Source organism: Apiospora phragmitis (genome assembly GCF_038363925.1).
Source record: "Apiospora phragmitis strain CBS 135458 chromosome Unknown utg000009l:1.0-1189150.0:1.0-1190623.0, whole genome shotgun sequence".
Classification (NCBI taxonomy): domain Eukaryota; kingdom Fungi; phylum Ascomycota; class Sordariomycetes; order Amphisphaeriales; family Apiosporaceae; genus Apiospora; species Apiospora phragmitis.
In genome coordinates, this window is record NW_027117408.1 from 1 (window position 1) to 22617 (window position 22617).

Consider the following 22617-nt stretch of genomic DNA (forward strand, 5'->3'; position numbering starts at 1 on the left):
ACCCTAACCCTAACCCTAACCCTGACCCTAACCCTAACCCTGACCCTAACCCTAACCCTAACCCTAACCCTAACCCTGACCCTGACCCTAACCCTAACCCTAAGTTCTGGAGACCGGGGCAGAGACCAAAGACGCGGTGCCTTCTCCGCCTCATCCTCGCTAACCACTGGGAAAAGGACCGACAAGCTCGACTCCGTCATCTCCGTCCTCCCTTGCCGTCAACCCATCCCACTCCTCCAATCGGCCCGTTGCGACGACAGGCCCTGTCGGTAACCAGTAATGTCTAGTCTCCCATGGGCATTCCCGGGATTGAAGTGAGCCCTGTGCACATGGTGGTCAGTACAGAAGGCAGCTGATGTGCCCCCATGGTATGATGTTATTGATCGCATGGCAACAACACTTACATCCGTCAACATCTTCATCAACAGTGGGTAGTTTCGTGCACCCAATTGATTCCTCGACCGACTGCGACTTCAGCGTGCTGCACTCGCTGCCGTTGCAGCGGGCGTCCATGGCACGCTGGAGAGAATCGTCTTTCCAGCCGAAGACGTAGTCGCCATGTTGGGTGTACCCGTTCCTGTGCATCCAGCTCTTAGCAACGTCCTCTGCCAATTGAAGCCTAGAGCAGAACGGAAGAATACTCACTTATCGTTGGTGCTCCAGAAGAAAGGCTGGGACCCGTCTTCTGGCCACAGGTCTTTGTCGTTAAAGGGACGGGTCTGCGATGTTCGCCAAGTCAGTCAGTGTGCTTGCTCATCGAAGGGCAGGACCCTCTCCGACGCTGCCGGCCTGATGTAACTTCAAAATACAACGGGAGACGTACATCCCACATAACTTCAAGCATAACTTGAGGTATCTTGACGGGGTGATTGCTCGGGCAGACACCGTCCGCGCCGACGTCGTAGGACCCGGAGGCGGGATAGGCCACGTGACTCTTGTGGTCAGGGCTGTCTAGGTTCTGCCCGTCCCAGCAGGTCGGGAAGGTGATGACCGAGCGCAGACCGCCGGGGCAGAATTCGTTGGGCAGGGCCTGACTGTCGGGCGCGGCGCAGTTGAGGTGGCTTGCCTCGCCTGTCTCCGGCATGCAGCGATGGCAGACCTTGCGCGTCGGGCCCGGCGCGTCTAGAGCGGCATCCCCGACCAGCATGCGGAAGCCGGGCTTGAAGGCCGTGACGTTCGCCGTGGCGTCGGGCGAGGGGATGTAGTAGACGGTGATGCCGCCGTGGCCCTCGAGGAAGAGGTTCGGGAACTGCTGTACGCGCTTGTAGGTGCCGTTGCGGGCGCGGAAGAAGAGCACGGCGGTCCAGTAGTTGGACAGGTCCTCGGAGAAGGTGCAGCTCGTGCACGTCGACAGGCTGGGCAGGTCGTGTGTCGCCGGGTCCATCGAGGCGTTGAAGGAGTTGCCGCCGACGATCTGGTGCAGGTGCGGCGACGGGATCGAGCCGGGCGTGACCAGGGGGTCGAGGCGCTCGACCACGAGCTGGTTGCACTGGAACCGCAGCATGGGCAGCATCTGCCCGGAGCCGTGCCCCATCCAAACCGCCAGAGATAGAGCTTTCCAATGCATTTTCGACGATGATGATGCTGTTACTGTGTATTAATGGTATACTTGTAGAGCCAAAGCTGTGTCATATGCCAACGTCTACAGTGAGATTTATCTGAATCCACGTGAAGAAGGCCCCTGAAATCCGAGGCCAGTAAAGCTTCATCAGCCGAGCCATGTGCCGCTGCCAGATGGGTATTGACTGCATGATCTCCAAGTCTTCATTAATTACTCGTTGGGCTCTCCTCCAACCATCTGTAGATTAAATTATTTGAGCCGGGCCGGGTAATTTCGAGGCTGGACAGTTTTCCCCGAGTTATCTGCGACCCCAACTATCTTCCAATGACAGACCTAATCATCATCTTATCGCTTTCATCATTCTGCAACTGACGCTACGCGGCCTGCAGCGACTGGGGGTTGTGGAAGGCTTCCCCGGCACATAAGACAGTAGCTGGCGTCCTCTTCCACGTTGTGAGTAGGCAGAACTCAATAAGGACATTGATCTTGAAGACCCCCACTGTGATATGACTTGGAGATGTTATGGGTCAGTGAAGCCAACTTGCATTTCTGGTCTTGTTGCAAGCTCAAGTCTTCTGTACTTTAGCCCTGAGTCTCCTGTAGCAATGTTGTTCCGCCTGGAGAGAATACTGCACCTCAGCAGTCTGCTTGAGATCATGCCGTTGATATTCATGACTTCGGAGCTGCATTCATGAACATTCACAAGCGCCAGACTCGACATAGTGCCATCCGATATTGGTCGACACTACATTAAGTGCTTTCCGGTTGATGGACTTTCTACCCCTATTGGCACATGACCGAGCAGCCTGACTGTGACTGCCAACATGAAACCGTCAACCTTTTGCAAATTGCTCGGCAATGCACGTGAATGACGAAGATGATAGCCCGCACAGCAGCACGCCACATCCAAGTACTGTACTTGACACCGTGTGGCTGAGATCCGGAGGCATTGGTTTTCTCGGAGCAACTGTCTGATTTCACAGTGCGCCTTTCGGACTAACTGTCCCTTCAAGCCGTTATCACCGATCTCCGCGTCGTTGCCTATCTTGCCGTACCAACAGTAAGCACTATTCCAGATCAGGACGCTCAGCCAGCGGTTCGAGTCTCTGCAAGATACCGACATCACGGATACGAGCTTTCCACCATTATCAGCTGCTTATCGTCACAGCAAGACGTGACTTCCGCATACGTCGGGTTTCGGGAAGCCAATAGCAACTGCCCAGATCACAACCAGAGTACCAATAACGTCACTCTTGCTTCTGGACTGCCAATAGTCGCTCATTCTCCTCTATCCCACAGTGGACCATCGCTTGCAACTGCCTGTCTCTTCATACATATAACAACAGCATCATGATGGAGCAGCAAGATCTCATTGTCAGCTTCTGGCAGACGACCCAGCGTCTCCTCCAATTTGCTGCATCTGGGAGCCAGGCAGCGCAAGATCTTGATCTGAACGCCTGGATCAAGCGTTATGAAAGCCTGGTGCTGCAGCTCACGGGTGGGGACTCCCAGGAGGACAGGGCATGCTGGAAGATCGCGCGGGATATCCTGATCCGACTACGGAGACTATCTGCAACACCAGATACGCGACAAGGCGGCGTCCTCTTCACTGAACAAGACAAGGAGGCTCTCGACCGGCGATTGTTGGACATACAACAAAATATCAACGTCGCGCCGGAATCCGTGCCGGCTGCAGAGTGAGTCGATGATGCAAATGCCTACCTCGCAGTTGGGCAGCATGGCTGAGTTTGTTACTACAGCCGAACCGTCACTTTCCTTGCAGACACGCTTTCGGGGGTCCAGGTCAGCAATCCGACTCCAAAAACATCCCCAGCAGACCATGGAGCAGACACGGCAGCTATTTCGGGCATGCAGACGCCCCCACGCGGGTTCAACAAAGGCGTACTCCAGGATTTCATCCTCGAAAGCTTGAGTTTCAAGTCCATGGCTTTCCGGGAACAGGACATTGAGCAGGCTCATGGCACTTCTTTCGACTGGATCTTCCACGACCATGCCGGCGATTCGCATCCCAGCTTCTCGGAGTGGCTCTCGACGACAAAGCTGGGGAACATATACTGGAATAGGACGAGTCGCACCTGACTGACTAACCCGAAGTATTCTGCTAACCTGTCAAAGTTACTGGAAAGCCCGGCTCGGGCAAGTCGACCCTGATTCGGTATCTTTCGGGTCACAGGACGACCATCCGCCTGGTCCACGCCTGGGCCGGTAACCCGCACGTCACGGTGGCCGGTTTCTACTTCTGGACGAGCGGGTCGCAAGAACAGCGTTCCCAGACCGGGCTGTTGCGCTCGCTCCTATTCCAGCTCCTGTCGACGAAACCAGACCTCATCGTCCAGGAACTCCCGCATCTGTGGCGAAAGCTGGCCTCGATGACCAGCAAAGAACGGGTCGCCACCGAGATCGAATGGTCCATATCGGAGCTCATGGGGGGTTTCTCCACCTTCCTCCGCCTCGGGCTCTCGGACACCAATCTCTGCCTGTTTGTGGACGGGCTGGACGAGTTCCAGGGGGACCACGAGGCCATCATCCACTTCTTCCGGGGCCTCGCCGAGGGCGACCAGGGCTCCCAGATCAAGCTGTGCCTCTCATCTCGGCCCTGGCCGGTGTTTGAGCGCGCGTTCGAGTACGCCGTGCCGAACCTGAAGCTGCAGGCCTCCAACTTCTAGGACATGATGCGCTACACCATCGACAAGCTCAGCAGCAACGAGAACGTGCGCTCGGCGATGATGCAGGAGACGGACCTCGCACGGCAGCTAGTCCAGACGACTGTCGAAATGGCCGGCGGCGTCTTTCTCTGGGTGCGGCTGGCCGTGGATGAATTGGTTCACCGATTCGACCACGCCGGGGTTAAGATTGCCGACATGCGCCCCTACGTCAGCGCTCTGCCAACCGAGCTCGATAGCCTGTTTGAAGTGTTCGTGTTCGACAACCAGTCTCAAGAAACGCAGGCAGAGACGTCGCGACTGTTCCAGCTGGTGCGCGCCGGGAAATTGTTGCCGACTACGTTCAGGATGACTCGGCCACGTCCCTGTCTCTCTGGGAACTGGCATTTGCTATTCATGGCGGCGAAGACGACCTGACTGCATTGGAACGTGACGTGCAGCAGGATCCCGAGCAACAGGCCACCCAACGATGCGCTGATGCTCGATCCTGGGCCTTGAGCCGCTCCGTCGGTCTTCTGGAAGTCCATCTCCGAAGCGGCCGTAGATCCCACCGAGCAAGGTCAGGCTTGGAGGAACTCGCACAGAGCCGCGTCACCTATCTCCACCGGACCGTTCGGGACTGGGTCATCCTGTCTCCGGGAGACCAGGTCTGGCATCGTCTGCAGAGCGCAGGTGACGTTAACGAGACGGACGTATTCGACCCGCATCTCCGCCTGCTGCGCTCTTACATCCTCCAGACGAAGCATCCGCTCGAGGAGCCCGAACGCCATCGCCGACTGGACGAATGGTATCCCGGCATTGCGCTGGCGCTGACCCACGCGCGGTACGTGGAACAGGACCCCCAGAAACTACAGGTCCGGTTCATCGGCGAGGTGGAGAGGACAATCTCCTGGTACTGGGTCTCGCGGGGCCCGGAGGTGACTGATAACTGGGCGAGGAACTCGTTCGGGACGTACGAGGAGCGGCACGGCAACAAGCTCATCATCCCCCATGCCTACCTCGCTCTCTGTACCAGATTTGGCCTGCAACACTATGTGATCTATGCGCTGAAGAAACTAGCGGCCGAGCCACCCAAAGGTAACGATGGGCATGAGGTGGATGCTGAGCCTAAAGAAGAACTTCCCGTGGAAGAAACCCCGCTACTTTACCGAGCCCTGGAGTCTCTCTGCTCGCGCCAAAAAACCATCTACCCCCTTTCGAGCCTGTCCTTTGTGAATACGATTCTCGAGGCCTCGGAGAAGTACGCCTCGCATCCGAAGCTGTCCGGTCTCCTTGGCCGCCTGAACACGCCGTCGTGGTCGTCGCCCCTGATGAAGAGGAAGCATGTCACGACGTGGATCATGGTCCTCCGGCACCTCCGAGACGCCAAGCGCCGCGGCTGGATCGAGCGGTTCGATGTCGACCCGCTCGGAACGGAGAGGTGGACCGCCATTGTCGAGTGCCTCCTCCGGCGGGGCGGGGCGGACCGACAGGCCGTCATACCCGGCGACGGCTGGGACCCGGAGACGAGCGCGGCGGGAGTGCTGGGGTGTGGGGGGCTCCTGGACAAGTATGCCGACGTTTGGGCGGAGGAGCGGCTGGTGCCGTTGTTTGGGGGTGTGGCAGGGGCTACTACACCAAAAAGGAATGTCGCTGAGCGGTCTGCGGGCAAGCAAAGTCGGCTGGAGCATATTTTTGCTTCACCGAGATGAGCTTGAAGGGAAATACGGTGGTTCAATGGGTTAGGGAGTTCAATATTGGGCACCTGTCTACCCCACTGATGTTCGGGCGTCAATATCTCTAAAAGATTCGGTGAAAGGGTCCATTGAACAGACGCCAACAACCCCTGTCGGCATCGGCCGGGCCAGTGTGTGGAATGGCCGAGCTCTTAGTCCACTGTGGGGGATAGTGGCCAGCTAGCCAAGTAGCATAGGTAGGTAGGTTTGCATTCGCCGTCTCTCCGACTCAGCTGAGGATGAGATGCCTCCTTATTATCAGGCCTCGCGGAGTTATTTCAATGCTGGAGTGAAGAAAAGGGGTCTAGATAATTAGTCCAAGGCTCGGAGATTACTCGATATCAGGTTAGCCTCTTAGCAGATTTCAAATTTCTGCCTGGCTTTAGTCTACTTCCAGCCACGACCTGGCGCGCTTATGCTTAACTCGCCCAAACTAGAGTACACCAAGAGAGTCAGAGGCTGGCTGAGAAAAAACCGACTAGTCTAGACCTAAGTTATAGCTGCTATTCGACTAGCGTAGATGAGAGGCTCCTGGCGAGCATTCAGGCAATATAATCGTCGTGTCTTTCTGTAAATTGTTCCCAATTATTCACTTTCCTTGGCAACCCCGTTCACTCTTTCAAACACACCCGGTAATACACTACACTCATTCTACATCATGCGCTTCACCACTGTGGCCGCTCTCATCTCTGGGGGTGCTGCCTCTGCCATCCTCACGGCTTTCGAGACCTCCTTTGCCACCGAGATAGTTACGACCGCCACGGCAACGGTGACGCAAGTCAACCCGCCTAACCCGCCTGCGAAACGCAAGAAGGAGAGAAGCGACGCTTGCAAGAGACGCTCGAGTGGAACGTCCGCCTCGCAGACCTCCTTATCCTCTGTTAATTCCATCTCAGCCACCTCGGCAACCCCTTCGCCAGCCGGGCCCGTATGCACAGTCACCGTCACGGCCGCCGCCTTGAACACCACCTTGAACACCACCACCACCGTGACGGTTACTGGAAGCGCCATTGCTACCGCTGTCGAGACGGTCACGTCCTTGGTCATTGCTAGGGACACCGTAACTATTAGCACAACGGATGTTGTGACCACTGTCGTCCCGACCACCATGGCTGTTACGGCCACGACCGTCGTGACGGATCTTCCACCCCCTGCGACCCCCACCTTCATATTGAAGGCAGTCAGCGGCAGCGTTACTGGCCAGTATCTGAAATTTTCTGGTGGCGCTACCATCAACTTTTCCCCGCTTGCGTTCCAAGCAGCCTCTTTCCTTCTGAAAGACAATGGTTCTCTGCTCCCTATAGTCCATGCACAATTTCTCCCCGACAATGTCGCGTATTACTATCCCACTCCCCAAGACTTCAACTACTTCACCTACGGCGATCCTAACTATCTGGCCGTTTTCGGCCGTGTTCCTGCGTCTTGTCAATTGGCTGGCCCGACGACGATCGGAAGTACGGGGTCTTTCACGTGCCCGAAGGGCGGCAATGCCGCATCTCAGCTTGGGTACCGCAACGGGTGCTTGTCGCTCCAAACAAGTACTGGACCGGACGACTTTATTTCGGTGGAATACAAGGTGCTATCATAGGGTTCCGAGTTAGACAACTAGTCGGATAATACGGGACGGTAAAAAGGAACTAGCTCGACGCTCGGGGACTAAACTGATATACATTTTAATGAAATATATGGTGATTCCTTTCTTCATGTCGCTTCTCTGTAAGATTGAACACTAGGTAATGAGGCAGCCACTGCGCAGCCACATGGTGGGGTCAGCCCCCGGACTTGACATTCAACGACCAACAGTGCTGCGGATAGACTTGAGAATCTGTAACCCTCTCCATCATGTCTAACAGCACCACCCATCCTCGCATCGCTCCCGGCGACCATGAAGCTTTCATGGACTATGCCTTATCCTGCGCCCGGCTCTCCCCGCCCGGTCCCGATAAATTCTGTGTGGGGGCCGTCCTGATCGATGCCGAGAAGAACGAAATACTGTCGACGGGCTACTCGCTGAAGCTGCCCGCGACAGACCTGGCGACCCCGGCACCACCCACGCCGAACACTGCTGCCTCATCAAGATTGCCGAGAAATACGGGGTTTCCGAAGCAGAGCTCAATTACAGATTACCCAGGAACACGGTTCTGTACACCACCATGGAGCCGTGCAATGAGAGATTGAGTAGAAACCGAACATGCGTGGAAAGAATACTTGCGCTCAAGGTTGTAGTGAAGACAGTCTACGTCGGCATCAAGGAGCCTGGGACTTTCATTGAGAATAACCAGGGTCAAGAACGACTGGAGGCTGCGGCTGTGATGATCATCCGATTGGAAAGCATGGAGGATCGGATCATGGAAGTCTCGATGGCCGGGCACGAGAAGTGAATATTGTACGCTGTTCTTCGCACGTTGCAGTTGGTTGTGCATGGTTTTCATGCACCAATCTGATTAGGAATCCACTTGTCAGTACCAATGAGCTTAACCCCTCTCCATTTCAGTTGCTTCACATGCCTTTCCGATGGAATCTTGAGCTGACACCTGATTGCCCACCACATCTTCAGACACAAACCCACGAATCATGAACGGCAACACCGAGGTCGACCCCCAGGTCCTTTCAGGTCTGTCTCAATGCCACCATACTGCTTTGCCCCCCTACTTACCACAACATACTTGCAGCCTTGCCCAGTGGGTGCCGCGTAACCTCTACCGTACCTCACGGTGTAAGCTTCTGGGCCAATACCGGGAAGATCGAGGTGGAACTGCAGGATGGCACGCCACAGTCGTTCTTCATCAAAGTACTTTCCGACGAAGCAGGTCAGCACATGGTCGCGGGGGAGTTCGAATCCATGAAGGCAATCCACGCACTAGTACCTGAGTTTACGCCGGCGCCGCTTGCCCACGGCCCTTTCGAATCGGTCCCCGATACGCATTTCTTCTTGTGCAAGTTCCGGGAGATGATGAAGGAAATGCTGGAGCCACACAAGTTCGCCGCCCAGCTGGCCGCCCTCCACCAAAACAGCAAGTCGCCCAACGGCAAATTCGGTTTCCATACTACCACGTACAGTGGCAACCTGCCCCAGGTCACGGACTGGGAAGACAGCTGGGAAGTCTTCTTCACTGAGAGCTTGAAGTAGGCCCTCCAATTTGAGCTGGAAGCAAAGGGGCCTGATCCCAAGTTCGACATCATGCTGCCGATTCTGTTTGACAAGGTCATTCCACGTATCTTGCGACCATTGGAGACCGAGGGCCGCACAGTGAAACGGTGTCTGGTCTATGGGGATCTTTGGTATGCCATCGACATGGAGACGGACCAATGTCTTGCCTTTGATGTATGCTGCTTCTACGCGCATAACGAATGTGAGTAGGGACTCGCGCCTGATTCGGCAGTGGGCCGCCAGCAAGCTCGCTAAGATCCGATTCCTATTCCTTCTTCCCAGACGAGTTTGGCCAAGGGATGCCGGTCTGCAACAAGTTTGGGGCCGAATACCTCGCAGCATACCAATCTTACGTCCAAATATCTGATCCCGCAGAGGACTTCCAGGGTCGTCTGGACCTTTACAAGCTGTAGGCCGCTATTTGGCCCTTGGTTCTGTTCCTATCCGAAAGCTAACAACACTAGGAGTCTCAATACGCATGTCTCTGCCCTGTTCAGAGATAACCCGAACCTGAGAGACCAGTGAGCTATTCCAAGAACTCGGTGATGGTTCGACCAAGTGCTGACCTGTTGATCTAGGATGCTGGGGGATATACGGGACTTGGTGGCCCGATATGGCTCTCAAGCAGAGAAGATCCCACCACCTCAACATTTATAGGCCAATAGATCAGTGGCCGAGTCACAATTTCCAGTAGAGGTTAGCCTGGTGAGCGATGAAATGCCCGAGTGGACACTTTGGTCTTGCGTTTCTTCGTTTGCCAGTCTACATTATCTACCTATCCACTGGCCCTCCTAATGACCGAGCTTCTCTGCGAGTGTGTTGATGAAACCGCAGCGTTCTTCTAATCTATCCCTCTCGAGCTCTTGCTGCCCTCTTCGGAGACGCTCCCCGTCCATCTCTCGATACTTGGTGCTGTCAACCAAAGGATCCTGTACATGCATCTTCTCCGTGGCAATCGTGCCTTCTTCAGCAACCCGACTCGTCGACAGGCGGTAGCTGCCGGTGCCCCATGGGCCTCCAATGAGCTGCAATTTAATATCAGCCGCTGATGGGTCTCCTTCGCTGGTCGATGGGAATGACTCTGGCCACGACGCTAAACCTTGGCCATTCGGGTCCCCGGTGTAAACAAAGTTGACAAACGACGCCAAGAGGTGGCGCGCGAGATCCAGATCCTCGTCCGGCATCCTGTCTCGTGGGAACATACTGTTATAGAGATAGTCAATATCGCTGCCATGGACAATACCCAGCCACGGCATCCCGGCGTTCCGGAACAGCGGCGTTACCATGCTCTGGTTCAGATCGTACATCCGTACCCCGGCGAACGATGGATCCAGCGCCTTGGACTGTCTCGTCATCTCGGAGCCAAAATCGATCGAGGAGCATGTAAACAGGTAGGTCGCGCAAGATCCGAGCCGCGCGGAAGTAGTGGACGGAGGTTGCCGGGCCATTCTGCCCTCTGCCCTTGCGAGCCTCGTAATTGGCTACTTCTACTTCGAAATCGGATGCGGGATACAGTGCAAAGAGCGAGGCGTAGTCCTCGTCCGTCAGAGCAGCGAAACTCTGTATGGGCGTCTTGATGTCTGCTTCGGTCTTAAAGCTGGTAGGCAGCCCGGCATTCGTGGCCCCGTCGTCGTGGGTCCAGCTGAAAACCATGGGAACGCCCTTGACGAACTTCCTAGCCTTGTACAGGGCGGATTGCCGATCCGGCAGGAAGTCGTCGTCGACCGAGGGGATAAAGGTGAAGAGCCCGACCGGCGGATGGTTCTGGATGGAATACGTTATGGCCGCTTCCGTCAGCCTGGTCATGGGCACTTCTCTCAAGCACTGGAGGATGGCGGCTTCGTCCGAACGGCCACAGCCCAGCATGTTGGCGACAGCGCGGGTGTGAACATCGGTGGCGTCGGAGGTCATGTTCAGGGCGGTGCCGGGCGGACCGGACATGCACCAGGCCCGAGTAAAGGGCACACCTTTCTCCCCGCCGTACGCCACGAGGTGCAAGGACGAGAAGGTCCCGCCAGAGCTCAGGCCGAAGGAGGTGACCTTGTCGGGGTCCCCGCCAAAGGAGGCGATGTAGTCCTTGACCCATTGGAGGCCGGCCCGCTGGTCCCGCATGCCCACGTTCAGCGATTTCTGGCCCTTGAGGAGGGGCAGGCGCGCAAAGCCGAAGATGGTGACGCGGTAGTTGAGGGCCACGTGGATGACCGGCTTGCCGATGCTGGCAGCCTCCGTCACTAGGTGGATGGGATCGAAGAGGGCTTCCTGCGTGTGGCCTTTGACCACGCCACCGCCGAGGAGGTGCACGACGACGGGCAGTCTATCGTCCGGCTTCGTACCAGTGGGCCTGGTGATGCGGAGATAGAGACAGTCTTCGCTCTGGCTCTGGTCGGGGTTGGCGCCGAAGTAGGGCGGGATGGCATCCCGGATCTGGGGGCATGCTGACGCGGGCGCCGTGGCATCGACGACAGTGCCTTTCGGGGGTGTGTAGGGCTCTGGAGGTGCAAATCGTCGCGGCCCTGACGTGTCTTGGGCGAACTTGACACTGTTGAACTCCTCCACCGAGGGCCGGGCCACTCCGCGGTACTCGACCCCCAAGCCCTCGACAGCGACCACAGGGGTGCTGGGCGCTGACCTTGCAGGGGCGGCGAGGACCGAGAGTAGTATTTTCGCACACCATCCGAATCTGCCCATGATGAATATGCTGTGGTTGGTGAGCGATGCACCGAGCTGCCGAAGGCTTGGAGAACCGCGTCCAGATTTGAAGGAAATATTTTGAGATTATCAGTGGGGCATGCTGAGCGAAAGATGGGGATGAAAATGGACCGACGGCGTCTGCTTCCTGGCGCGTAATGAAAAGGCGCGATAAGGTTGGGGATAGGCATTTGCCAAGGAATGCAAAATTTTGACTAAGAGGCACAGCAGCGATTGAGAACCAACAAGATTGGACACTGCATAAGCGATAGATGAAGTAAGCACTAATCTCCTAGCCAAGATCGATGATATCGAATCGCTTCGAGCCCCTGCACATCATTATCCACGTCATCTGATTATCTCACGGGTTGAGACCTCCCGACAATCAATCCCGCAACGTCTTCTTCAACCACGCGTTCGCCTCCTCGTAGTTGGGCTAGCACCTCTCCTGCCTCCTCGTCTTCTCCTCGGGTTTCTGCCTGAAATGGTGGGTGAAACCATGTGGGCATCCCATCGCCAACGTCCACTTGTACGTCCCTTCCTCAAAGTCCGCCTGCTGGTCCTCTTTCGCCTCGAGCCCCGCCAGCGTGTGTATCATCTCCTGGCTCTCTGTCCCATTGCGCCCCGATCTTGTACATCGACGGCGTTAGGTCTTCCTTCTTGGCGTAGCAGGGACTGAGCACAGGGTCTCAGCGGTCTTGGCCGACCGGTACATAAGCCCAATCGAATAATAAGCCCGAGGACTACAATATGTCATCTGGGCTGTCTTTGCAGGGACGTCTGGCCAGCTTCACGTCTTGGGGCTGGCTCGAGTCCACGATCGGGTAGAAGACGAAGGCCGCTTTGTGATAAGCAGTGTATACTGCAGATGCGGAGTGGGCGTCCCGCAGTCTCGTTTGATATGTCACATTTGGGCAAGTGCGAACAGAAACGTCATTCATTTTAATGTTGTTCATAGTATGATGCATATTAGTATCTACTTCAGGGGTTGAACATCGAAGACTATTACACTACTCTGGACTAGACTGGCAATTACATGCCCTGGTCACCAAGGCTATTCATTTCGCCTACATATCTAAATATCCACCTAGTCGACGTCTAACAACGACATTGTATGCATACGACGCCACTCGGACGATGTCCATCCCAGCCACGTCTCCGCCTTCCGTGTTTCGAACTCTGCAGATGAGAATCCGTCCTTTACCCAGCCGTCGGCATCTGTGGAGGAGGTCTCCTCGAAGTCGATCAGCACCAGGGAGCCGTCGCGCCGGCGCAGCACATTGCCGCCGTGAAAGTCGCCGTGGTGGAGCCCGGCGTCGTGGAGGCGCTTGAGGGCGGCGAGGCAAGCCTGACGATCCTGCTCGTTGAGGCGGAACTCCTTGTTGCCCGCCGCGTAGGCCTCCTCAAACATCTGCTTGAAGCTTTTGGCGTCCGGGATGTACTCGGCGACGTAGCCAATGACGCCTCGGCCGCGCTCCGTGACCAGGCCCAAAAATTTGGGCACGAGCCCGTCGATGGCGGCCGTCACCCTCTGGTGCATCTGAATCTCCAGACCCATCATCCGCTGGGTGAACTCGGAGCGGTCCGAACCGACATTGAGTTTGCGAGGTCCGGCAGCGGCATCACCCGGAGGCGCAGCGTTCTCGGCTTGCGGCAAGTTCCACAGGTCCGGGAATTCCACAATCTTCATGATCATGGGCTGCCCGTTGTGTATGCGCGGGTGGCGGACGATGTTGATGCGATCATCCCAGCGCCGGTGCTTGAAGCGAGGCGTCGGGATCTTGCCGAGCTTGACAAAGGTCTCGTAGTCAGCACTCACCGCGTGCTGCACGCCCGGGATTCCTTGTAGTTTCGTCTCCAGTGGCTCGACTACAACAGGGTGCAGCGCTGTCGGTCGCAGTTGCGCAGGCATCATCGGGTCAAAAACTTCGCTGATGACGGGCATTCTCAGATGGATGCACTTCAGGTCGGCGGCGTAGCTGCGCGGCGGTATTATCGCATTCGACTCGCGCGTCTCCCAGTTCTGGGGGAAGTTGGCCGCGGCCTCGTGGGTGATGGAGTAGTACCTGATCAGACCGTCAAATCTAGCCCGAATGATGTAGCCAAAGTCACTTACCTTCTTGACCGCCAGTATCTTGTTGCTGTTGTCGGCCACCGCAGCTTGTTGGCCGTTGCCGGCGGCGGTGATGACCATTTGGTTGGCTATGGACGTGAGATCCATGATTGTCGCGGCTTTGTTTCTAGACAGAGCTATAACGGTTTGTCGTGTATGGAAGGATGATGCTATATGGTAAGGGTATAGCCAGGCTCTCTGGGCCTCTACTTTATATAACAGATTCATTGCTGTTAATAACAATGCTCTCTGACTTGCACAACCTCTGATGTTTTATAACTACTGCTCATCCCATCCCAAACGCTTCAATGTCTTTGTTCTGACCTCGGCCATTGTTTTGATCTGTGCAAATGCTGAGGTTTCTTTGTTCCGATGGCACGATAGTTCCAGTACTGTCTATGCTACGAAGATGACAGAGGCTTCAACGCCATACGTTTTCCAACTTTGTCGCCCACTTCTGCCACCAGGCAGACTTTCTGGCAGCCGCGACATTGGCCAGAACCCAATCCACCTCCTCGGCAACGGCATCCGGCCTATCTCGAATGACGTTGTGACCGCAGTCTGGAATGTGAAGGTATCGGGAGTTCTTGGATAGGGAAAGCAGCACCTTCTTCATCCGTTCATCCTCCTCGTCGCTGGTGTGGAGAAGTTGCCATTGTACGGCGAGGGCGGCCCTCTGCTGCTCCGTCTGCGCCACCTTCTCACTAGCCTCCAGTGCTTTCTTCTTGTCGATGAACGAGTTGCCGCGGATGACGCTCAGGGGCTTCTCTCCCAAGACCCTTTTGCGGACCTGAGCCGCGGCGATCTTGGCATCCAGCCCGCCTTCTTGACCAGTCTCTACGAGGACCGCCCCCGCGACGTCGGCGAGCGCCTGGCGCAGGAACATGCGGGCGAAGGCGCCGCCATAGGAATGCGCGATGAGTATGTACGGTCCGGAGAGATCTTGTGCCTTCAGAAAGTAACGGAGTTGCGAGGTTGCCTGCGGAGGCTTCGGGTTCAGTGTTCCTCGTTCAAACAAGAGCACGCGGTGCTTTGAACTCAGTAGCCGAGCTAGCTCCGACCATGTTAGCTCGCAAGACTCTCCGGAGCCGTGGAAGCAGATGATCAGTGGTGTCTTGGGGTCGTGTGGAGTACCTAGCAGTCGATGGCTCGGCTCGGCCAGGGCGGGGTTGAGGGATGCATCGGTGACTGCGTCCATCCAAGCGTCACGAAGGTGAATGTCGATAAGTTGCTGAAGTCGTTTTAGAGCTGTGTGAAACGGGAAGTCATTCACCGTTAAAGTTTCGTCCGATGTTTTTCAGTAAGCTTGAATTTAGGCAGCTGTCCATGTCTCCCTGCGCCCAATCCAGTGCTAGTACGAAACGAGAGTTCAGGTAAAGTTGAGATCCGTGCATGGGGCTTGTCTTTGTTTCAACCTCCACTCCAGATTATCGTCTACAGAACAACGTCTTTCTCAGTCTTTTAGCTTCATGTAGGATCTATGTCCTCGGATGCCCGGAGCGCGCATTCGTGGGTATCCTGTCGAGCCGGGGTTGCTAGCCTGAAGCAGCTCCCCTGAACCCCGCCATCAGTCCGAAATGAACAGACACTAACCAAACGCCAAGACAACGGCCTGATGGTAGCGTGGGCATCCACTCGTTTTCCGAATAGATCGATGGGCTGTTCGGAGTTACGCAGGCAGTGGGAACAGCCCAGGGGTTTGTAGAAGCACACGAGTGCAGACCTCAACTATAGCCAACCTTCAGCTAACGTTTTATTTACTCATATATTCTTAGGAATGATGCAGTTCGATACAGCCCAGCTACAGCAAGTCTCTACGCCTCGGGCTTCGGGGACTTCTGGAAGCTCTTCATCGGCTCCAGGCCCCACCGCCCAAACATCTCCTTGTCCTCATCGTAGCCGTTGCACTCCGTCGTCAGCATCTTCTCGCCCGTGAAGATAGCGTTGGCGCCGGCCAGGAAGCACAGCGCCTGCTTCTCCTCCGCCATGGTCTTGCGGCCCGCCGCGATGCGCACGATGGTCGCCGGCATCAGCACGCGCGCTGTCGCCACCGTCCGCAGCATCTCCGTGAAGGCGAGCGGCGCTGTGTCGCCTAGAGGTGTTCCCTTGATGGGAACCAGCGCGTTGACGGGGAAGCTCTCCGGGTGCGCCGGCAGCGTCGCGACCGTGTGCAGCAGTCCGACGCGGTCGTGCGTCTGCTCACCCAAACCCAGAATGCCGCCCGAGCAGACGTGGAGGCCGGCATCGCGCACGTGGCCCAGGGTCTGCAGGCGCTCGTCGTACGTGCGCGTCGAGATGACCGACGGGTAGAACTCGCGGCTCGTGTCGACGTTGTGGTTGTAGGCCGTCAGCCCCGCCTCCTTTAGCTCGCGGGCCTGGTGCGCGTCGATCATGCCCAGCGTCACGCAGGCCTCCATGCCCAGCGCCCGCACCCCGCGCACCATGGCCGCGATGTTCTGCAGGCTGTTCTTGCGGCCCCGCATGTCGCGCCAGGCCGCGCCCATGCAGAAGCGCGTGCTGCCGTTCTCGCGGGCGACGCGCGCCGTCGCCAGCACCGACTCGACGCTCTCGACCTTCTTGGCCTGCAGGCCCGTGCCCTTCTGGTAGCGCGTCGACTGCGCGCAGTACTTGCAGTCCTCGGTGCAGCCGCCCGTCTTGATGTTCATGAGGGTGCACAGCTGCACCTCGGCCGGGTTGTGGAAGCGGCGGTGGATGGTGCTCTGCAGGAAGACGTCTTCATGTAAGCTCGGGGTCTTTTTTGCTTGTCTTCCAAATCATGGACAGTATCTCACTGCTTGGTGCACTAGCTCCATGAGCGGTTCATGGTAGATGGCCGTGATTTCCTCCCTCGTCCAGTCATTTCTCGGTTCGGTGGCGGCCACTGCGGCACGGAGGACATGGTTCGGCCTTGCGGAGGCGCTGGGGGTAGAGACCGGTGGGATGGGCAGGCTTGACTTGCTCCACGCTGGCGTCTCGACCCCTACGGCGGCATAGGCGCGAGTGCTCTTCGTGGCCGTGGATGCGGGGTATGAGACGTGAGCAGCGGCAGTAGGTACCCGCGCAGCTAGGCGACGGGCCGTCATCGAGAACGCCATGGCCAGGAAGTAATTGGATTTCCAAGAGGAAGAAATGATACAAAGGAAACACAGTCCAGAGAAGCAGTTCTTTTATTCCTACAATTACTAATTAACATGCCATGATTGATCAGTACCTCGGACCATCCCCTCCCGCTGACCCAGCGGCTAGACCCGGCGTTCGTCTCGGTCCTATCCCGGCGGGGCTGCATGCAAGTGCATTTCAGCTACTGCAGATCGGTTGCAGGTCAAAACAGCACGAGAAAGTCGCTCATCTATTTTAGTCCCATGCTCCCCGCCATTCATCTTAACAGTAACATACACCTCTTCCCAAAATGTGGTTTTGATGAAACAGTCTAATCCGTGATTGCTATTCGACACGCTGCCGCTACTGAGTTAAGAAGATGTCGCACGTAAAAGTGGATATCTACTAATGTGAAGATTAGTGGCCTTAAGGCTGTTTATATATTAATTATATTAACCGATTAGCGTTAGTTAATTAATGTTTTTAATTATTTAAAAATAAGTTTTTAATATTAAATTATTTATTTTATATTTTAACTTTATTATTATAATTATATATTAATATAGATTACGTCGTTATTTATTTTATTTATTACTTTTATTATAATTAATAAAATTATTAAGTTAATTTTATAAATAATATTAGATTTATATTAAAATTAAAGCGTTTATAAAATCTTTATTATTATAATATTAAAAAAATAAAGGTTATAATTAATAAATAATTAATAATAGAAAATAACTTTTTATATTTAATTAATTTATTATATTATTATTAAAAATAATTAAGATTGTTTATTAATATTATTTTAAAAGCTATTAATAATTTATATACGTTATTTATTAAAAGTTAATTATAATATAAAATTAATTTTACTATAGCCTTTATATTAATTAATTTATATATTTATTTAATTATTTTAATATTATAAATTTATTATTAATTTTCGTATTATATTTTTTTCATTAATATTTATTATTAAATTAAATAAGATATATAAGCGATATAATATATAAACCTATTATTTAAATTTTAATAATATATATTTAACTTTAACTTTAATATATAATATAAATATAGGTTTAATATTTTATTAAATTTAAATAATTAATAATGTAAATATTAAAAAACTTTGATTTTAATAAAATAAATTCGAATTTATTAAAGTAATTATAAATATTATTATAAAATTCTTTAAAGTTATATAACGTGGTTTATTATTAAGTCGATTATGTTATTAAATCGGCCACTTTTTCTTAAATTTACGTAATTAAACTTTAATATATAATAGTTCTATAACTATAATATCGATTTAATCGACGCGAGAAGGTTTAAATTAAATTAGTTAAAAAGTTATTATAAAAGTAAACGACATCCTCCGAGCTATTTTAAGCGACCGATTCCACGGTACCGAACCTCGTCGCGAAATCCGATATTTATAATATAAACTAAAATTAATTAAAAAAGAGGTGCTTCGTAATTATATAATTAATTTAAATATTTAAAAAATGCCTCTTAATATAAATATCATAAGAGATATAGCTATTTTTTTTAAAGTCGCGCGGCGACGACCGCGTCGGTAAGTATTAAGTTAAACGCTTTATTAACCGTAACACGGACTTTAAGACTTAAATAACTCGTCGATACGATTATTAAAGAGCTTTTTATAAAAATATAAGTATTATTTCCGGCGAGTTCGCGCTAGATATAAATATTACAGCTAAATATAGTATTTTAAATAAAGATATATAAAAATTTTACGAAACTAGTTTTATAATAAATATAATCGAGTTAATACTTATTGTAATATACGCCGATTATTTATTACGATCAGCGAGTTAGTCCCTCGCCAGGTAGCGCTTAAAGTGCATATTTAAATAAAAATAACCGTTTAGTTATTTTCGAAGCTTTTATTTTATAGCGTAGTAATTAATTTAAGTATACTATAATATAATAACTAGACATACTTATTAAATAAGAGACGTGGGTTCGATTTTTATACTTGTCGAATAAGAGCTCTCTTTAGCTACTTAAGTAAGATCGCTAGTAAATAAGCAAGGCCTTGTATAGATTAGTTTTTTATATAAAAGCTTTAAGGTTTTTTTATATCGAGCTTAAATAAATTATGCGGTTATTAAGAGTTTATCGCCTTAAATATAAAGGCATGCCCTTAAAAAGAAGGTTTAATATTATAATGAACGAGTTAATCCCCCGCGAGGTGGTATTTAAAGTATAAAATTAAATAAAAATAACGTATTAAAACGAACCCTGTTTAAGTTTTAAGAGAAACCTAGTAAGATATACTTAGGTTTATATTAATAATACGAGAGAGTATTTAAACCTACGATAAAAGAAACGCCTTATCGATATAATAAGTAATAATATTTACTTCGTAGGGTAATAATAAAGGTGATTTAGCGAAGGTATTTATATAATAGAACTATTAAGGCTGTTTATTTTATTAATAAATTAAGTTAATATTTAAATTAATTATTAAAGTAAAAAGTATTTATATAAAATATATAAAGAATATTATATTATTATATATTTAATATCTTTTTCTTTAATAGTCGCCTTACGTATTATTATTTAATAATAATCGAGTAAGCATTATTAAGCTTAATTAATTATCATTAATATTACTCGCTTAAACACTACTAAGCTATTTAAAGTTTCCTCGCTAAGCTACGTCTCGTATATTATCGTTACGTAACCAGGGTCGATCGTCTAGCTTAGCTTATTTATCTAGGTCTATTTGTTTAGAATTACCTGTCCCGATCTATTTATCCCCATCGGTTTGTCCGTCGTGCCCTTAATAGGTGGGTCCGTTATCGCTAGTGGGTTATAAGCGCTAATGCTAGGTTTCGTACATACCTCGGGTTATTATAACGCCGTGCCGTAAGTAGGCCTTAGTCGTATAATTAAGTTAAGTTGTAACACGTACCTTATAAGCGAAATAATTATATAAGCGAATTAATAACTTTTTAAGACTTAATATAATAAAGTATAAATTAATATTATTACAACGAATATAATTTATTAAAATTAATCGGAAAGCCGGTCTCGTTAAAATTATAAATATCCTCTTTTTAAATCTTATACTTATTAATTATATTTTATACCAAAATAAATTACGCGCCATACGCGTCGGGATTTTCGTAAAGGATTTTTTAATAATTAATTTTTCGATTAAAACGCGTCCGGAGGTTTAGTTATCGTTATACGAAGCTAGAGGCCTAATTAACGTCGACGCGTCCCGCTTCGCGTTAAAGAAATAATTAATTCGTTATATCTTTAATATTACTTATTTAAAGAAAGAAACGATCGCGAATTTAATTTAATTATATACTAAACTATTTTAATTTTTTCGAAAATAATAAGCTTTTACGTTAATAATTATATATCCCTTTTTTTTAATTATTAACTATAATAAAATGGTAAAAAAGAGATAAAATAGACTTAGTTATTAAGAATTACGAGAAAATAGTTAATTAGACCATGTAGTTAATTAAACCGTGGGGTACGTTAATCTAGTTATTAAAACTTAGCGACTTAGTTATTATTATATTAAACGTAGCTCGTAGTATCTAATTATTATAATAGTACGAGGTTATTATTTTAGTCGTAAGTTAAGATAATTCGCGTTTTAAGTAAAACATTTTCTTAATAGTTTTATTATCGGCTTAATATATCGGCGCGACCGTTCTCGTTACCTTTTTAATAAATAATAATAAAGTTAAATTTCGAAAGGAATTTAAACTATCGTATTTAACGTTTTTTAACTCTTTAATAGTAATAAACGTTATAAGGTTTTAATAATTATTATAAATTTTTATTAGCTTTATTATTTTATTAAAGTAATGTTTTTATTTTTTTTAAGCTCTAATAATAGCTATTAATTATTTATTATAGATTTAATAGTTAAGTTTTAATTTATTAAGCTTTTTTAAAAAAAATGCGATAAGGTGCGACTTTTCGTCGTTATTTCGTTAATTTAATTATCCTCTGATCGCATAGTTTAATACGTCGGTCTCGACTTTAAAAGGTTTAGTAAAATTTACTACGTAAAGTATTAGTTCGTTAAAAATTCGTTCCTTAATATTATAAAGGGCTCCGGCTTTATTTCCGTTTATTAAAATAATTTACCCTTTTTTATTAAGTTCGTTAAAAGTATTACTATTGTTGAATGGGCTCTCGTACGTACGGTGGTTCCGGTTTTAATCGAGGTTTAATCGTTCTTATTCTATTGTTCATATCTATCTTCAGTGCTAGCTACGAGGGGCATCGTATACCCCTCTTCATGAAATAGAAAAGGGGTTCGTGGGCGCAGGTACCTGGCACCCCTTTTAGAGTAATATGGACAGCTTCAGTTCCAGCTGTTCTAATAACTATATTATTAAATCCGGTAATAATTAATTAATTTTAAAAAAGATTTAACTTTTATAGCGCTTATAGGCGTAAACTACTCTTTAATTATTAAGATTTTCGAAGGTTCTATCCGAACCTTTCGGGGGATATTACGTATTTTATAAATATAATCAATTATTAGTGGAATTCGCTTTTCTTTAAGTTAATTAATAGATCAGCGTCTTATAGCTTCTACAGTATTAGCGTTACGTGCTCTTAGTGCTATTCTTTATTTTCGGAATAGATTAAGATATTATTAAAATAGATTACGATAAACTTATTAAGATATTCGTATAAAACGTGGTTAATTATTATTTAAAAGCTAGCTAATACGTTAATTAAGCTAAACGGTATAACTTAATATTCGAAATATTCGTATTTAGTTTAAAACGTGGTTTTTTATTCGTTTCTTTTCTTAATCTTAATTAGGTTATATACGTTAAGGAGGTTAATATAACGAACGTTATCCAGGTTTTAAAAGAAACCTAATAAGACGTACTAGGGTTTATATTAATAATACGAGAGAGTATTTAAACGTGCGATAAAAGTCCGCTTTTATCGATATAATAGGTAATAGTTTATAAGAATAAAGATAATTAAGGTGCGTAGATTTAAAGGTATTTATAATAAAATCGTTAAAGTTATTTATTTTATTAATAAGTTAAATTAATACTTATATTAATTATTAAAGTAAAGAGTATTTATATAAAATATATAAGAGATATTTCTCGTTATATATCTAATTCTTCTTTTACTAATCCTTTAAATTATCTATAGGTTTACGGTGATCTCGTTGCTAGCTTACGGTGATCCATCTTTTAGATCACGGTGATCTAACTTTAGTTAGCTTACCTCGAGCGTTATAATTTTCGTCGCTCCGGGGTTTATTACGTAACTTATCGTACCTAGTCGTTATGTCTATTTTTATTCGTTTTATTACTACGCGGGCTAGGGCCGCTTATTTTATTATATACTTATTAAAGTATGGCTGCGTATATATTAATATAGCTGGCGGTGCGATTACTAGTTATAATATCGTAGCTAGACCGGGTTATCGTATCCCGTGCCGGTAAATAGGGTTTTTTAGCCGCATAATTAGGTCGGGTTATAATAGTTAAGTATTATAGAATTTTTAACGTGTAATAGTTTATTTTATAGGTCGCTAATTAAAAGTAAAGGTGTTACGATCGGCGGGTTAG

At 49.3% G+C, this 22617-nt stretch overlaps 9 protein-coding genes across 9 annotated transcripts; 4 read left to right on the top strand and 5 right to left on the bottom strand.

Annotated features, from left to right (window-relative positions):
* Nucleotides 1-283: 283 nt before the first annotated feature.
* PG994_009499 (uncharacterized protein) lies at nucleotides 284-1567 on the bottom strand (the record flags this gene model as incomplete). The annotated part of the gene is made up of 4 exons (XM_066860908.1): nucleotides 284-321; nucleotides 405-619; nucleotides 646-719; nucleotides 824-1567. 4 exons carry the CDS (start codon nucleotides 1565-1567, stop codon nucleotides 284-286), a joined length of 1071 nt encoding a protein of 356 aa, XP_066713078.1.
* Nucleotides 1568-2914: 1347 nt separating this feature from the next.
* PG994_009500 (uncharacterized protein) lies at nucleotides 2915-5936 on the top strand (the record flags this gene model as incomplete). Its single annotated transcript, XM_066860909.1, has 5 exons — nucleotides 2915-3258; nucleotides 3322-3650; nucleotides 3698-4212; nucleotides 4249-4557; nucleotides 4593-5936. The coding sequence occupies 5 exons, from the start codon at nucleotides 2915-2917 to the stop codon at nucleotides 5934-5936; spliced, it is 2841 nt and encodes a 946-aa protein (XP_066713079.1).
* Nucleotides 5937-6618: 682 nt separating this feature from the next.
* On the top strand, nucleotides 6619-7548 carry PG994_009501 (uncharacterized protein; the record flags this gene model as incomplete). The annotated part of the gene is made up of 1 exon (XM_066860910.1): nucleotides 6619-7548. One exon carries the CDS (start codon nucleotides 6619-6621, stop codon nucleotides 7546-7548), a length of 930 nt encoding a protein of 309 aa, XP_066713080.1.
* Nucleotides 7549-7802: 254 nt separating this feature from the next.
* On the top strand, nucleotides 7803-8341 carry PG994_009502 (uncharacterized protein; the record flags this gene model as incomplete). The annotated part of the gene is made up of 2 exons (XM_066860911.1): nucleotides 7803-7911; nucleotides 7977-8341. The coding sequence occupies 2 exons, from the start codon at nucleotides 7803-7805 to the stop codon at nucleotides 8339-8341; spliced, it is 474 nt and encodes a 157-aa protein (XP_066713081.1).
* A 193-nt stretch (nucleotides 8342-8534) lies between these two features.
* Nucleotides 8535-9768, top strand: PG994_009503 (uncharacterized protein; the record flags this gene model as incomplete). The annotated part of the gene is made up of 6 exons (XM_066860912.1): nucleotides 8535-8574; nucleotides 8633-9063; nucleotides 9091-9313; nucleotides 9394-9520; nucleotides 9576-9632; nucleotides 9690-9768. 6 exons carry the CDS (start codon nucleotides 8535-8537, stop codon nucleotides 9766-9768), a joined length of 957 nt encoding a protein of 318 aa, XP_066713082.1.
* Nucleotides 9769-9902: 134 nt separating this feature from the next.
* PG994_009504 (alpha/beta-hydrolase) lies at nucleotides 9903-11799 on the bottom strand (the record flags this gene model as incomplete). The annotated part of the gene is made up of 2 exons (XM_066860913.1): nucleotides 9903-10454; nucleotides 10501-11799. The coding sequence occupies 2 exons, from the start codon at nucleotides 11797-11799 to the stop codon at nucleotides 9903-9905; spliced, it is 1851 nt and encodes a 616-aa protein (XP_066713083.1).
* Nucleotides 11800-12886: 1087 nt separating this feature from the next.
* Nucleotides 12887-14020, bottom strand: PG994_009505 (uncharacterized protein; the record flags this gene model as incomplete). The annotated part of the gene is made up of 1 exon (XM_066860914.1): nucleotides 12887-14020. One exon carries the CDS (start codon nucleotides 14018-14020, stop codon nucleotides 12887-12889), a length of 1134 nt encoding a protein of 377 aa, XP_066713084.1.
* Nucleotides 14021-14333: 313 nt separating this feature from the next.
* Nucleotides 14334-15110, bottom strand: PG994_009506 (uncharacterized protein; the record flags this gene model as incomplete). The annotated part of the gene is made up of 1 exon (XM_066860915.1): nucleotides 14334-15110. The coding sequence occupies one exon, from the start codon at nucleotides 15108-15110 to the stop codon at nucleotides 14334-14336; it is 777 nt and encodes a 258-aa protein (XP_066713085.1).
* A 616-nt stretch (nucleotides 15111-15726) lies between these two features.
* On the bottom strand, nucleotides 15727-17007 carry PG994_009507 (biotin synthase; the record flags this gene model as incomplete). Its single annotated transcript, XM_066860916.1, has 2 exons — nucleotides 15727-16632; nucleotides 16705-17007. The coding sequence occupies 2 exons, from the start codon at nucleotides 17005-17007 to the stop codon at nucleotides 15727-15729; spliced, it is 1209 nt and encodes a 402-aa protein (XP_066713086.1).
* Nucleotides 17008-22617: the final 5610 nt, after the last annotated feature.